This window comes from Aotus nancymaae, unplaced genomic scaffold, assembly GCF_030222135.1.
Source record: "Aotus nancymaae isolate 86718 unplaced genomic scaffold, 86718_ANA_hifiasm-v0.15.2.pri h1tg000064l_1, whole genome shotgun sequence".
Classification (NCBI taxonomy): domain Eukaryota; kingdom Metazoa; phylum Chordata; class Mammalia; order Primates; family Aotidae; genus Aotus; species Aotus nancymaae.
Window position 1 is genome coordinate 13,149,668 of NW_026988479.1, and position 16,499 is coordinate 13,166,166.

General features: G+C 39.8%; 2 protein-coding genes, 1 non-coding gene and 1 pseudogene across 4 annotated transcripts in view; 1 reads left to right on the forward strand and 3 right to left on the reverse strand.

Annotated features, from left to right (window-relative positions):
- NME5 (NME/NM23 family member 5) lies at positions 1 to 16,345 on the reverse strand. Of its 2 annotated transcripts, none has more exons than XM_064366243.1 (6): positions 16,291 to 16,345; positions 15,614 to 15,747; positions 7,128 to 7,333; positions 6,349 to 6,449; positions 3,512 to 3,630; positions 1 to 654 (listed from the first exon to the last, which is right to left on the reverse strand). In XM_064366243.1, the coding sequence occupies exons 2-6, from the start codon at positions 15,740 to 15,742 to the stop codon at positions 571 to 573; spliced, it is 639 nt and encodes a 212-aa protein (XP_064222313.1). In that variant the 5' UTR covers positions 15,743 to 15,747; positions 16,291 to 16,345; the 3' UTR covers positions 1 to 570. The 2 variants fall into 2 exon arrangements, with proteins under 2 accessions (XP_064222313.1, XP_064222312.1); XM_064366242.1 differs by having other exon boundaries at positions 2 to 654; positions 15,614 to 15,788; positions 16,291 to 16,332.
- LOC135270677 (small nucleolar RNA U13) lies at positions 98 to 194 on the reverse strand (annotated as a pseudogene).
- On the forward strand, positions 1,917 to 2,021 carry LOC135270715 (U6 spliceosomal RNA). Its single transcript, XR_010338844.1, has one exon. It is a non-coding gene; the product is annotated as a U6 spliceosomal RNA (small nuclear RNA).
- LOC105715589 (bromodomain-containing protein 8-like) overlaps positions 15,903 to 16,499 on the reverse strand; it is a 12,525-nt gene continuing 11,928 nt past the window's right edge. The window contains exons 6-7 of the mRNA XM_064366231.1: positions 16,291 to 16,358; positions 15,903 to 16,203 (exon numbers count right to left, since the gene is read on the reverse strand). Coding sequence (XP_064222301.1) covers positions 15,903 to 16,203; positions 16,291 to 16,358 — 369 coding nt within the window. The remainder of the gene's footprint in view (positions 16,204 to 16,290; positions 16,359 to 16,499) is intronic.

Consider the following 16,499-nt stretch of genomic DNA (forward strand, 5'->3'; position numbering starts at 1 on the left):
TGAACTCCTGATCTCGTGATCTGCCCACCTCAGCCTCTCAAAGTGCTGGGATTACAGGTGTGAGCCACCGTACCTGGTCTTCTGTTTTTATTTTTTACATCAAACAGGTAATGTGATGATGCTGTAACAAGGTTTGAGGGAAGCACATCTCACACATGAGCATGAAACCAAATCATCATGCTTATGAAAAAGGTCCTATGCCTTTTAAACTAGACTATCTCAATTGTGCATTAATTACATATCTAGATATAGAATATGTGCTTTGAAAAATGTATAACTAAACTTTATGTCCTACTTCTCAAACTTAAGAAAACCACCTAGCAACATCTTACATCAGTTTTCCATTACCTAATGTTACATCATTGTTAAAATCATACTCTAAGCCTATATTTTACCTTAATGTTATCTGCTTCATAGAATAGTTATTCCTTTAACACTTATTTTTAAGAAATAAATTTATTTTACTCATAGTTACTTAAACCATAGAAATAATGTTTTTTTCAAACAGTAGAAGTACAGCCTTTTGCAATAAGATAGTTCATGATTTGTTCTTTTGAGGATTTTTTTTTTTTAATAAGATTCTTCTACAATTAGAGGGTGACAAAGTTTGGGTTTGTTGGGATTATTTTTCAGAAGCCAATCAGCTAGCCAAATCTATGGGAAAAAGAAAAAAAATGCTTAAGTTAATATTTCCTTTCAATATATACTATATCAATCGGAAACTTAAACAGTTTTCAAAATCACTTAAAGAAAATGACCATTAAAATGGAACATTTGGATTTACATTATGCAAGATTGTCAAGAATAGATCCAGTAGGCCGGGCGTGGTGGCTCACGCCTGTAATCCAAGCACTTTGGAGGCCAAGGTGGGCGGATCACCTGAGGTCAGGAGATCAAGACCAGCCTGACCAACATGGTGAAACCCTGTCTTTTAAAAAAAAAAAAAGAATAGATCCAAACTGGAAAGGACAAAGTAAAACTATCTCTATTCACAGATGGCATAAACCTATATATGGAAAATCCTAAGGAATTTAAAGGAAGCTATTAGAGCTAATAAATTCAGCAAAGATGTAGGTTACAAGATCAATACACAAAAACAGTTGTATTCTATACAACAGCAATGACAGTCCAAAAAAGAAATTAAAAAATCACTTTCATTTACAGTAGCATAAAGACAAATAAAATGCCAAGGAATAAATTTAACCAAAGAAGTGAAAGGTACTTATACATTAAGAACTGTAAAACATTGCTAAAAGAAATTAAAGAATGCCTAAACAAATGAGAAGACATTCTTTTTTTAATGGATAGGAAGACTTGATATTGTTAAGATGTCACTTATACCCAAAACAATCTACAGATCTGATGCAGTTCTTGCCAAATGTTCAACAAGCAATTTGCAGAAATGGAAAGCCAATCCTCAAATTCATATGAAATTGCAAGGGGCTCTGAGGAGCCAAAACAATGATGAAAAAGAGCAAAGTTGGGGCCGAGCGCAGTGGCTCACGCCTGTAATCCCAGCACTTTGGGAGGCCGAGGCGGGTGGATCACGAGGTCAAGAGATCGAGACCATCCTGGCCAACATGGTGAAACCCCATCTCTACTAAAAATACAAAAAAATTAGCTGGGTGTGGTGGCGCCCACCTGTAGTCCCAGCTACTCGGGAGGCTGAGGCAGGAGAATTGCTTGAACCTGGGAGGCAGAGGTTGCAGTGAGCTGAGGTCACGCCACTGCACTCCATCCTGGCGCCTGGTGACAGAGTGAGACTCTGTCTAAAAAAAAAAAAAAGAAAAAGAGCAAAGTTGGAGGACTGACTTGTACTCTCAATTTCAAAACCTTCTACAAAGCTATTCAGCATAGTGTGGTAGTGACATCCTTTTGCCAGACATGCAGACCAATAGAATAGACCTGAGAGTCCAGTGCTCTCTTCAGCAGCACATATACCAAAACTAGAATGATACAGAGAGATTAGCATGGCCCCTGTGAAAGGATGATGCACAATTCATGAAGCATTTCATATTTTTAAAAAAGAATGAGAATCCAGGAATTAAACCCATGCATCTAGGGTCAACAAATTTTTGACAATGGTACCAAGTCCATTCATGGAGAAAGAACAGTCTCTTCAACAGATGGTACTAGGACAACTGGATATCCACATGCAAATGAATAAAGTTGGACCCTTATACCGAATCATATACAAAACTTAACTCACAATGGACCAATGACCTAAATATAAGAGCTAAAACAATAAAAGTCTTAAAAGAGGCCAGGTGCAGTGACTCACACCTACAATCCCAACACTTTTGGAGGCCGAGGTAGGAAGATCACTTGAGACTAGGAGTTTGAGACCAGCCTGGACAACATAAGGAGACCCCCATCTCTACAAAAAATTAAAAAAAATTAGCTGGGTGTGGTGGCATGCTCCTATGGTCCTAGCTACTCAGGAGGCTGGGGCCAAGAATCACTTGAACCCAGAAGGCAGAGGTTGAAGTGAGCCGAGATCACGCCACTGGACTCTAGCATAGGTAACAAACTAAGACTCTGTCTCAAAAAAAAGGAAAGAAAAAATAAAAAATCTTAAAAGAAAACATAAAACATAGGGGTAAATCTTCATGACCTTGGACTTAGATTTCACAATGGATTCTTAGACATGACACCAAAAACACAAGAAATAAAAGAAAAAATAAATAAATTGGATTTCATCAAATGAAAAACATCTATACATTAAAGGATATTATCAAGAAAGTGAAAAGACAATCTACAAAATGGAAGACAATATTTTCAAATCATATATCTAATAAGGGTTTAATATCTAAAAATATAACTTTAACTCAACAAAAGAACTTCAACTCAACAAAAAGACAAACAATCCAGTTTAAAAATGGGCAAAGGACTTGAATTTGAATAGACATTTCTTCAAAGAAGGTGTACGAATGACCAAGAAGCTCATGAAAAGATGCTCAACATTAGTCATTAGGGAAATGCAGATCAAAACCACCATGAGAAACCACTTTGTGTTATCTATACTAGGATGGCTACAAAAAAGAAAAAGACAAGCTGGGCGTGGTGGTTCAAGCCTGTAATCCCAGCACTTTTGGAGGCTGAGTCGGGAGTTTGAGACCAGCCTGACCAACATGGCAAAACACTGTCTCTACTAAAAATACAAAAATTAGCTGGGCATGGTGGTGGGAGCCTGTAATCCCAGCTACTCGAGAGGCTGAGGCAGGAGAATTGCTTGAACCCATGAGGTGGAGGTTGCAGTGAGCTGAGATTGCGCCACTGCACTCCAGTATGGGCAATAGAGTGAGACATCATCTCAAATAAATAAATAAATCACAGCAAAAAAACTGTAAGTAATCAATAATTATACATAATATCTAAAATGTATATAAAATAGCTTCTAGAAATGTTTATTTTAAAAAGATTGTCAATATTTTCAGTATTTCAAAGGACACATCTTTAAACATGAAAACTATAGATAATATTTTTTAGTGTGAATAAAAAGGTTTCTTACCAAAGGATCTGCTGGTTTTTGCTTACAAAGCTCTGTGAGTCCTTCAAGCAGAGTTGGCATTACATATAAATTTAAATAGTCCTTAGCAGCCTGTCCAATTGGAATGGGCTCAACAATCACTGCAAATACAAATGTATTCTTATTGAAGAAAACATAATGAGTAAATACTATGCAATCATTAAAAACACTGTTTTCAAAGAACTTTTATCTATTTTTGTATATATATTTTTGAGATGGTGTCTTGCTCTGTCGCCCAGGCTGGAGTACAGTGATGCAGTCTTGGCTCACTGCAACCTCCTCCTGGGTTCAAGTGATTCTCCCACCTCAGCCTCCCAAGTAGCTGGGACTACAGACCTGTGTCACCACACCCTGCTAATTTTTGTATTTTTATTTATATTATTTATTTATTTATTGGTGACAGGTTCTCACTCTGTTGCCCAGGCTGGAGTACAGTGGCACGATCTCAGCTGACTGCATCCTCCTCCTCCTGAGTTAAACTGATTCTCCTGCATCAGCATCTCAAGTAGCTGGGATTACTGGCACGTGCCACCATGCCTGGCTAATTTTTGTATGTTGAGTAGAGATGGGGTTTCACCATGTTGGTCAGGTTGATCTCAAACTCCTGACCTAAGGTAATCTGTCCGCCTTGGCCTCCCAAAGTGCTGGGATTGCAGGTGTGAGCCAATATACCTGGCCCTAATTTTTGTATTTTTAGCAGAGATGGGGTTTCACCATGTTGGCCAGGATGGTCTTGAACTCCTGACATCAAATGATCTGCCTATCTCAGCTTCCCAAAGTGCTGAGATTACAGGCATGAGCCACTGCAATCAGCCTCAGTTTGTTTCCTTCCTTCCTTCCTTTTTTTTTTTTTTTTTGAGACAGTTTCGCTCTTGTCACCCAGGCTGGAGTGCAATGGCATGATCTCGGTTCACTGCAACCTCAGTCTCCCGGGTTCAAGCAATTTTCCTGCCTCAGCCTCCTGAGTAGAACCAGCCTCAGTTTTCTTTCTTTTCTTTTCTTTTTTTTTTTCTTTTTTTTTGAGACAGAGTCTCACTCTGTCACCCAGGCTGGAGTACAGTGAAGCAGTCAGGTCACTGCAACCTCTGCCTCCCAGGTTCAAGTGATTCTCCTGCCTCAGCCTCCTGAGTAGCTGGGATTACAGGCATGCGTCATCATGCTGGGCTAATTTTTGTATTTTTAGTACAGATGGGGTTTCACCATGTTAGTCAGGCTGGTCTCGAACTCCTTACCTCGTGACCCGCCTGCCTCAGCTTCCCAAAGTGCTGGGATTACACTGCACCCAGCCACCTCAGTTTTCAATTGGGATGTTTCTCTTATTATTTATACATAGGAGTTCTTTATATATTCTAGTTACAAGTTATTTATTCCTTTATGTGGTATATTATTTGCCAATATTTTTTCCCAGTCTGTTGCCTATCTATCTTTTCGTATTTTAAAAATGTTAATTTTTTTTTTAAGACACAGGGTCTTGCTCTGCTGCCCAGTCTGGGGTGTGGTGGTGTATATATATATATATATACTTTAATATATATATATATTAAAAGTAGTTTTTGTTAGCTTGTTTAAGAATCTGAAAGGCCAGTGGAGAAAAGTTGTCAGCCCATTGTCAGGTCAGCATCGGTCTGGTGGCACTAAAAAGTAACAGATCAAGTACTCAAAAAGTGAGATTTATTTATTTTGAATTTAGAAATTCAAACAACAGTGATACTATTGTATCATATCAGTTATTCCATAAATGTGAAATCTCTGAAACAAAAAAAATCAGGAGTTTTTTAAATCTCCAAGATAGTTTTCAGTTTTATTTGAATGAATCTCCAGTGGAAAATACTGAGGAACAGATCTAAATGACTTAGGAAAAAATAAGTCATAACAGGGAAAACATACCAAAAAAAAAAATTCAAAATTTTGTCAATGCTTTGTAATTTTTCCTTATAACAAAAATCACCAAATTTTATTTCTGCTTTAAAGACATTAAAAACAAACCAAAAACTTCAGTGTTCTTCCTCATATGTCAACTTCTGAAAGGTTTACAACTTCCCTAACAGTATGGAAACAAAAAAAGGGACTAGTTATTAATTTCTCAACTGCGTAAGACTTTGTTAGGCAAACAGTAAACTGTTAGAGAAGACAGTAAATCAAATGTAGTTTCCAAGAGAGATTATTTTTCTCATGTGTCACAAACTCTACTGAACCTTTCAAGATAACTAGAAAGAATTATAACACAGAAGAATATGTCTAGTACAAGAGAAAAGAAAGAAAAAAAAATAGTCTGGGTGTGTTGGCTCACACCTGCGATCTCATCACTTTGAGAGGCCAACGCAGGCAGATTACTTGAGCACAGGCATTTGAGCGTATCCTGGGCAACATGGTGAGACCCCATCACTCCAAAAAATAAAAAATAAAAATTAGCTAGGCATGGTGGCATGCACCTGTAGTCTCAGCTACCTGGGAGGCTAAAGCAGGAGGATCACCTAAGCCCAGGAGTTCGAGGTTGCAGTGAGCTGTGACTGTGCCACTGCACTTCAGCCGAGGCGACAGTGAGACACTGTCTCAAATTTTTTAAAATGTTAAAAATAGATAAATAAATAAAAATTAAACATTTCTCAAAGGACTCCCTAGAGGGCACAATTTAGTTGTTAGGGAAATGTCAAGTTTTCCATTTGTGGCTTCAAGTTTTAAGTAAATACAACTCAAAAATGTAACAAAATATACTGGAAAAAAATTCTTTTATCTTCCTTCCCAGCTATATCCGCAAAATAAAAGAAAAAGCAAACAATAAGGAGATGCAGTTGACAAGTCTGTCATCTGTAACTCACCTTCAGGAAACATAAAACGTATTTCTCTTTCCGCAGCAGCAAAGTCACTACTCCCATGAAGTGCATTCCTTAGGTCATCTGTGCCATAAATTGCCCTTAGACTAAAAACAAGTTGGAGGTGATGTCCATCCAATCTGACATCTATTCCTTACTTTATATGTATGCATTCTACTTAGGAATTTTACAAAAGCATGGTCACTTCTTACATGTGAAAGCTTCACAAACTATGTCAAATTTAAGCTTAAATTTTAGCTCATCTATCTAGATAAGGATCAAACATATTTACATCTGCAGGAGGAATACACTGGGAAAACAGGAGTTCTCTGGGTAAAAAAAGTAGTGTTGTTTTGTGAGAAGTGAAAAAGCAATGCATATTCAAAAGTGCAAACTCAGTATCTTCTTGTTTCCATACATTAGCAATAATGCTGAAAATCTGAATTTCTGTTCCTGTATTACCATTATTCTTTTAAAATACCATCCCAATTTTCCCATCTAAAAATCCTACTTCAGTGGCAGTTTAAAGGTTGAGAGAATACGGATAATCAACTATAAATTAGATATTCTCTGAGGCTTTTTCTGGTATGTAGTATTGATAGGTATTTAAAGTGGTTAAAATGTAAAATGGACCCCCCAGACTCTCCCCCTAAAAAAAAGTTGATTTAGGAAAACTTCCAAATGAAAAGAAAAATTCCATTACAATGAAATCAGATTTTTTTTTTTTTTTTCCATTTTCACAGATGGATTCCATTCCCTGCCATCCCCCCAACCCTGAAAATTACCTGTCTGGATGTGTCTCCTTTGCTACTAAGCTATTATTTGGTCCCAAAAGTTCTAGCCAATAAGAGATGGCTTTGTGTCTCGCTAATATCATGGCAACAAGTGGTCCAGAACTCATGTAAGCTGTTAAATTGGGGAAAAACATTTTTCCATACTGTTCCACGTAAAAGTTACTACATTGCTCAGGGCTGAGGTGTAGTTTTCTTCTCTATAAAAGACACAAAGTCAACAAACACATTTAAAATGACAGTTCAATGATACCTCATTAAGATCATTAATACCAATCTGATTATAACTTTGAGGTTTATCTCTGTATTATGAAGAAAGAAAATGATATAATTAAATGTATGCTGTAAATAAGATAGTAAGAGGAATTACTTAGCCTACTTAAGAAAAATTATTCCAGTTAGGCAGCCTCCCTAAGCATATGGTTTGTAAGTAACAAATTTATAGCATCTCCTTCTTAAAGTAAAGAACACGGCAATGAACAAAACTGGACTTTAAAATATTCCAAATCCATGTTTTTCTATTTGTGTTACTATTTGGGAGCTGGTCTCATTATGGTACTTAGAAATAACAACCAGGCACAGTGGCTCAAGCCTGTAATCCCAGCATTTTGGGAGGCCAAGGCGGAAGGATCACTTGAGCCCAGCAAGGAGTTAGAGACCAGCCTGAGCAACACAGAGAGACTTCGTTTCTATGAAAAATTTTTTTCAGGTGGTGGTGTGCGCCTGTACTCCCCACTACATTGGAGGTGGTGAGCCATGATCACACTGCTGCACTCCAGCCTGGGTGATAGAGCGAGACCCTGTATCAAACAAACAAAGTAACATGTAGTATAACGATGCAGTAAAAAAGTTTTTTGTTTGAACACGTGTGTTCTTTATTCTGGTTCTGTCATAAATATCTTGATTCACCGTAACATTAACAAAATTTAGGCCAGCCGTGATGGCTCACACTTGTAATCCCAACACTCTGGGAAGTCAAGACGGGAGGATCACTTGAGGTCAGGAGTTCGAGAAAAGCCTGGCCAACTGAAACCCCATCTCTACTAAAAATACAAAAATTAGCTAGACATGTTGGTGTGTGCCTGTAGTTCCAGCTACTCAGGAGGCTGAGGCAGGTGAATAGCTTGAACCCGGGAGGTAGAGGTTGCAGTGAGCCAAGATTGCACCACTGCATTCCAGCCTGGGTGACAGAGCGAGACACCATCTCAAAAAATACAAAGAAAGAAAAATTAGGCTGGGCGCCATGGCTCATGCCTGTAATCCCAGCACACTGGGAGGACTAGGCAGGCGTATCACCTCAGGTCAGGAGTTTGAGACCAATCTGGCCAACATAGTGAAATCCCATCTCTACTAAAAATACAAAAATTGAACCAGGCATGGTGATGCATGTCTGTAATCCCAGCTACTAGGGAAGCTGGGACACGAAAATTGCTTGAACCCAGGAGGCAGAGGCTGCTATGATCCAGGATCAAGATAGCATTATTGTACTACAGCCTGGGTAACAGAGTCAGACTCTGTCTCAAAAAAAAAAAAAAAAAATTAGTTGCTAGTATGTTTGTCAATCTAAAAGACTATGAAACATTCTGGACAAATGTTATTTCCTTCACAAATGATACTGTAACAATGAATCAAGTTTTAAAAATCATGGTAGTTGAGTCTAATTTGAAAGTATCATGCTTTCTCTAGAAGCAGCTATTTTGAGTGCTTTTAAATTTTTTTATTTTTATTTTTTGAGACAGAGTTTCACTCTGTCACCGAGGCTGGAGTGCAGTGGCATGATCTTGGCTCACTGCAACCTCCGCCTCCAGGGTTCAAGAGAGCCTCCTGCCTCAGCCTCCTGAGTAGTTGGGATTACAGGTGCCCGCCACCACGCCTGGTTAATTTTTGTATTTTTAGTAGAGACGGGTTTTTCCCTTGTTGGCCAGGATGGTCTTGAACTCCTGACCTCAGGTGATCCACCTGCTTCGGCCTCCCAAAGTGCTGGTATTACAGGCATGAGCCACTGCACCCGACCTTGAGTGCTTTAAAAAATTATTGCTGGGCACAGTGGCTCATGCCTGTAATCCCAGCACTTTGGGAGGCTGAGGCGGGTAGATCACAAAGTCAGGAGTTCGAGACCAGCCTGGCAAGATGGTGAAACCCCCATCTCTACTAAAAATATAAAAATTAGCAAAGCACAGTGGCAGGTACCTGTAATCTTGGCTACTCGGGAGGCTGAAGCAGGAGAATCGCTTGAACCCAGGAGGTGGAGGTTGCAGTGAACCAAGATTATGCCACTGCACTCTAGCCTGGGCAACAGAGCAAAACTCTGTCTCAAAAAATGTATATATATTTATTAATGCTGGCCAGGCTCTGTGGTTCACTCCCTGTTGTTGTAATTCCAGCACTCTGAGAGGCCTAGGTGGGCAGGTGACTTGAACCCGGGAGTTCGAGACCAACATGGGTAACATGGTGAAACCGTTTCTACAAAAAAAATGCAAAAATTAGCTGGGCATGGTGGTGCACACTTGTAGTCTCAGCTAATCAGGAGGCTGAGGCATGAGAATTGCTTGAACCCAGGAGGCAGAAGTTGCAGTGAGCTGAAATCGTGCCAACGTACTCCAGCCTGGGCAACAGAGTGAGACTCAGTCTCAAAACAAAACAACAAAAAATTATTTATTGCTGCAGTTTTTCTTTTTTCTTTTCTTTCTTTTTTTTTTTTTATAGACGGGGTTTCTCCATGTTAGTCAGACTGGTCTTGAACTCCCGACCTCAGGTGATCTGCCTGCCTCGGCCTCCCAAAGAGCTGGGATTACAGGCATGAGCCACCATGCCTGGCACTGCGGTTTTTCAATTCCACTAAAGGTGGGTCAGGAGGGAAAATGCTCAAAATATAACTGAGGGATTCAAAGTACAAATCAAAGAACTTCTGGCTGGAGTAAGGATGATGAGACATGAAGACAAGTCACTAAGTGAAGGCTAAAAATCCCCATGATTATGGCAGAAATCTATCTTTCTAAAACGGCTTAGATTTCCTGAGAATACGTGTGAATTTTACTAAGCGACCCACCCCTTAAAGCCCTTTCCAGAACTTTGTGTTTCTGCAGGCTTCAGAAACTTGGTAAAATTGCTTGGTTTGTAGCAAAGGATCCAACTGCCTAGAGCAAGAAGTTTAGGAACATGCTTACCTAGGTGGCACAGCACTGCTATGAATAGGACCTGCTGGACAAGTATAACATTCTCACCAGTGAAGGACCACTTACTATGAAAAAGGTGCTGACATTTGTTCTCAAATTGAAATTCATATAGTGAAGAAATAAAAGATGTGAGAAATTACATGGTGGCTCACCCGGGAGGTAGAGGTTGCAGTGAGCCAAGTTTGTACCACTGCACTCCAGCCTGGGTGACAGAGCGAGACACCATCTCAAAAAAAAAAAAAAAAAAGAAAAAAGAAAAATTAGGCTCATGCCTGTAATCCCAGCACTTTGGGAGGCCGAGGCTGGTGGATCACGAGGTCAGGAGATCGAGACCATCCTGGCCAATATGGTGAAACCCTGTCTCTACTAAAATACGAAAAGTTAGCCCAGTGTGGTGGCGTGCTCCTGTAGTCCCAGCTACTGGAGAGGCTGAGGCAGGGGAATCACTTGAACCCCAGAGGTTGCAGTGAGCCAAGATTGTGCCATTGCACCCCAGCCTGGCAAGAGAGCAAGAGTCCATCTCAAAACAAAAAAAAAAAAGGAAAGGAAAGAAATTAAAAGAGCACCTGATTTAGCATAATCCTTGATTCTATTGTCTAAAATTAAGACATGAAAGTATTTATGATTATTATGCCCATTAGTGTTTTCTTGTTTTGGTTTTTTTTCTTGCTGAGTTTAAAAATAAAGTCTTATCTGTTGCTGTGTAAGCCCTTATCTGCCACTTGCCCCTTAAAAAGCAGGGAAAGCTACCTTCTGCAGGTAAGCCAGTCAATGTAGTACAATTTTAAAAATTAAGGGTTCATCTTTAAAACTGATACTAAATCAATTATTCCAGTGGTTGCTTTAAAATTAGATCAGGTGACATTTTTTGAAATTAGGTTGAATAGTCTACAGCCATACCGCCCTGAACACACCTGATCTCATCTGAAATTAGATTAGGTTGAACATTTACAGAGAGAAACAGCAGTACTATCAGAACAGAACTCTCAGTTTGTAACAAAGGCAACACTGCCATCTACTGAAACGATGTATCACTTTTCAGCTTTTCCCTTAGGTGGGACAGGAAAGCCTCAAGTTTAATGCACTTACAAGGCTATTTTAAAAGCATACAGTGCAAAGGACAAAACTTGTATAATTTCACTTAAATGAGATAGCTTGAATAGTTAAATTCCTAGAGACAGCAGGTAGAATAGTGGCTATCAGGGATGGGGAAGAGGGAAGAAACAAGTTAGCATTAGGCACAGTGTTTCAGTTTAAGATGAAAAGGTTCTAGAGATAGACAGTAGCGATGGTTGTACAACAATGTGAATGTACTTAATGCAATTGAAATGTACATTCAAAAATGGTTAAAAGGGTAAAGTTTATGTTATATACATTTTACCACAATTAAAGCAAAAAAGGAAGGAAAGAAGGATATACCATGGCTGCCTTTGTTCTGAAAATTACTAACTAGGAAAAGTGTCATATATATTTACATTAAATCATTTTTTTTTTTCTGGTCTCAGTGCATTGCCCAGGCTAGTTACACTAATTTTTTTTTTTTTTTTTGAGACAAAGTTTCACTTTTGTTGCACAGGCTGGAGTGCAATGGCACAATCTCAGCTCACTGCAACCTCCACCTCCAGGGTTCAAGTGATTCTCCAGCCTTGCCTCCTGGGTAGCTGGGATTACAAGCATGCACCACCATGCCCAGCTAATTTTGTTTTTTGTTGTTGTTGGTTTTTTTTTTTGTTGTTGTTGTTTTTGAGACAGAGTCTCGCTGTTACCAGGGTAGCAGTGGCACGATCTTAGCTTACTGCAACCTCCACCGCCCCCCACTCCTGCCCCCCAGGTTCAAGCGATTCTTCCACCTCAGCCTCCTTCTAAGTAGCTGGGACTACAGGTGTGCGCCATCATGGGCAGCTAATTTTTGTGTTTTTAGTAGAAACGGGGTTTCACCACATTGGCCAGGATGGTCTTGATCTCCTGACATTATGATCTGCCTGCCTCGGCCTCCGTAAGTGCTGGGATTACAGGCATGAGCTGCCACGCCCAGCCTTTTCTTTCTTTTCTTTTTTTTTTTTTTTTTGACAGAGTCTTTTTTTTTTTGAGACTGAGTCTTGCTCTGTCACCCAGGCTGGAGTGCAGTGGCACAATCTTGGCTCACTTCAACCTCTGTCTCCTCGGTTCAAGCGATTCTCCTGCCTCATTCTTCCGAGTAGCTGGGATTACAGGCTTCCACCACCATGCCCGGCTAATTATTGTGTTTTTAGTAGAGATGTGGTTTCACCATGTTAGCCAGGCTGGTCTCGAACTCCTGACCTCAGGTGATCTGCCCACCTCAGCCTCCCGAAGTGCTGGGATTACAGGTGTAAGCCATCTCGACCGGCCCTAATTTTGTATTTTTATTTCTTTATTTATTTTAGAGACGGGGTTTCTCCATGTTGATCAGGTTGATCTCGAACTCCTGACCTCAGGTGATCTGCCCACTTCAGCCTCCCAAAGTGCTGGGATTATAGGCGTGAGCCACTGCACCCAGCCTCCTAATTTTGTATTTTTAGTAGAGACGGGGTTTCACCATGTTGGCCAGGGTGGTCTTGAACTTCTGAACTCAGGTGACCCACCCACCTCAGGTTCCCAAAGTGTTGGGACTACCGGCGTGAGCCATCACGGCCAGCTAATTTTTACTTTATAATTAACACTAGCCACTTAATTATCAAGTTTGTCACTAAATTATTTTTTTTAATATGGACTTTTTAAAAACTTAAATGGATGCCTTTATTTGGATACGTCATTTAATTGTTCTTTCTAAAGTGGGTAATATAATTACAGGATTCAAAAATTCAAAGCAATATATAAAGGTATATACTGAAAACTCTTATTCATATCCATGTCCTAATCTACCCAGTTCTTCCTTGCCCTCAATAGGCAACCCTTTTAAAATGTTTATTTATTCTCCCAGAATTTTATTTTGCAAATATTGGCAAACAGGAATATATTACTTTGTCTCTATCACAAAAGGTTGGTACACACGATTTCGCTTTTTTGCTCTTTTTGCTACACACTTTGCTTTTTTCCATAACAGTACAGACAGGTTTCTCATTCTTCTTTTCACAATTAGTTGTATATTATGCAATTTGGTGGAGTTTCCAGGGTTTATTTAGTCCTGTCTCCCAATCTCCCAATCTGGGTTATTTTCAATCTTTTGCTGATAAGTAAACAATGCTGCAAAAAATAACCTGCATATATATTACTTCATATTAATACAGGAACTTACTGACAGGACTAAACAGGGCTCTGGGCATGACAGGTAATAAGAGCACAAGGAATTCTATAGGACAGATTTTCAGGAGCAGAATGCTGATCAAATGGTAAGTCCATCTGTTATATTGGTAGATAACTGCCAGATTCCCTTCGATAGGGATTCTGCCATTTACTTTTATATTTTTGCCAAATAGAATCTCAGTGTAGTTTTTTTTTTCCCCACCTAGAAATTGGGAATATTTCCATATATTTAAAAAATGTTTTTCTTTTTCTGTGACCATCCATCTCTTCTGCCCATTTTTCTACTGATTTATTTTTATCTTTTTCTAGGAGCTCTTTATATATTAGGAGGACTAGCCCTTTGTCTGATATGAGTTGCAAATCTTTTTCCCAAGTTTGTTATGATTTGATTTTGCTTACGGTATTTATTTCGTTGTGCAGAAATTTTTTGTTTATATAATCTGACCAATCTTTTCTTTCATGGCTTCTAGATCTCAGGTCCATTTGGAGTTTTTCCTTGTATATAATACTTGATCCAACTTTTTCAGTGGCTACCCAGTTTTTCTAACGTTTGCTAAAAACTTCTTTACCTGAGTCTTTAATTACATTAAATATTTCCTAACACTTTCTTGTACCATCCCTTCCCTCAGCCTCCACCTGTCCTTCGAAGCTCAACTGAAATCCCATATTTTTTCTGAATACTGATATTTTCTATTTATTTCATTTATTATTATTATTATTTTTTGAGACGGAGTCTACCTCTGTTGCCCAGGCTGGGGTGCAGTGGTGCCATCTCAGCTCACTGCAACCTCCACTTCCTGGGTTCAAGCAATTCTCCTGCCTCAGCTTCCAGAGTAGGTGGGACTATAGGCACGTGCCACCACGCCCAGATAATTTTTGTATTTTTAGCAGAGACGGCGTTTCACCATATTGGCCAGTCTAGTCTTGAACTCCTGATGTTATGATCCATCCACCTCGGCCACCCAAAGTGCTGGGATTATAGGCGTGAGCAACTGTGCCTGGCCGTTTTCTCTTTATTTTTAAAAATACTGACTGAATGCTGGGCAAGGTAGCTCATGCCTGTAATCCCAGCACTTTGGGAGGCCGAGGTGGGTGGATCACGAGGTCAGGAGTTCGATACCAGCCTGACCAAGATGGTGAAACCCCGTCTACTAAAAATACAAAAATTAGCCGGATATGGTGGCATAAGCCTGTAATTCTAGCTACTCAGGAGGCTGAGGCAGGAGAATCGCTAAAACCCGGGAGGCGGAGGTTGCAGTGAGCCGAGATCGGGCCACTGTACTCCAGCCTGGGTGACAGAATGAGACTCTGTCTCAAAAAAAAAAAAAAAAAAAAAAAAGCTAACTAAATAAGCAATATGACACTGTATAAATGTGAAAAAATAAAAAATTGTAAATTCAAATTAGAATACTATAAAAGAGGAAGATTAAAAATATTCAATTTTGATAATCCTTAACAATGCGATTTATATTCATTTTCAAATCCCCAGAATGATGTTTACTAATTGCAGAACAAATATAAGGCTTAAAACATTAAATGTTTGTAGTAACTGAAAAAACACTAGTAGTCTAAAAGTCTATCAATAGAGGATCGAGTAAATAAACTGTAGTTCTAATACACAGGGAAATATTACACAGAAGTTAGGAAGAGTGAGATCAATTCAGATGTAATGATTTGGAATCCTATCTGAGGGACTCTGTAAAGGGGATCAAGGGGGTCAAGGGAAAGGGACTGCTCTGTTTTATGGAGGGAAAACGTTTATAAATGCATAGAAAACTCCTGGAAGAACAGAAAGTGTTAAGTGGTTGCCTCTCTCTGGAGCCTGGGACTTGAAATGGGAGAGGACAGGTGAGGGAAAAGTCAATTTTATTTCTCATTTTATATCCTTTTAAAAACTATCACATAAAACTTTTATACTTAGAAGAATAAACTTAAACGTAATGCTGAACACTAGGGTTTAAATGGGTAGGTACATTTACATAAGCATATTTTTAAAGGGCAGAGAGGAAAAAAGCATGAATCATCATGCTCATAAGTTACCTGAACAATGGTGAATCCAGATCTGAGAATAGTATCTCGTATCTCCTCCTCTTTGTCAACAATATCTGGTTTGATAATGGCCAGAGTTTTTTCTACATATATCTGAGGTGGAGGCATTGATATCTCCATTATGGCTTTTCAGGGCACAAATTGAGAGTTTCTTAACAGGTGTCAACTGCAATGACATGATTTCCCCCCAATCCCAAATTCAATGTAATTGTGATTAAGAATAGCAATATTAGGTACTTGATTTTATTAACTAATGAAGGTAAAAAACCGCCATGTTTTTCTATATGCAGGGTCTCAATAATAGGATTTCTACTATGTCCAGATCGAGCCCCGGCTTTTCGTACACGCTGTCACCGAGGCGGGAAGGACTACTGGGCTCACATGACCAGAGGCCAAGGGGCGACCCGAAGGCCCGGAACCAGCGGCACTCCCAGGCAGCAGAGGGTGGGAGGGGGCTTGAAGGGGGCGGCGGGCTGGTGTCAACATCACACGCCAATACAGCGGCGGGTGAGCGGCCTCGTCCGGCTGCCTCTATGAAGCAACCCTGTCCCGCAGGGACCTCTCTGTGCATAGGGTCAGGCCTAATTGGAAAGCAGGGCCTCTGGGTCCTCGGGGACTTTCCGGGTTGCACCTGAAAATTCTGAATTTGACCCTCTCTGAGCACTCACCTCAGCGGCCGCCCTGGTGTGCTCAACTTGTTGCTAGGAGACCTGAAGCCCCAGCTTGGGGACGGTGGCTGCAGAGGGCCAAACCCAGCAAGGAGCCTCTTGCAGCCTCTGGCAAGTTGTTTTAACCAAAGCGAGCCAGGTAGTCATTTTTATTCTCCTTGTGAATCTTAGGGCACTAGATATTTTCTGACATTTACTCATAACTTATG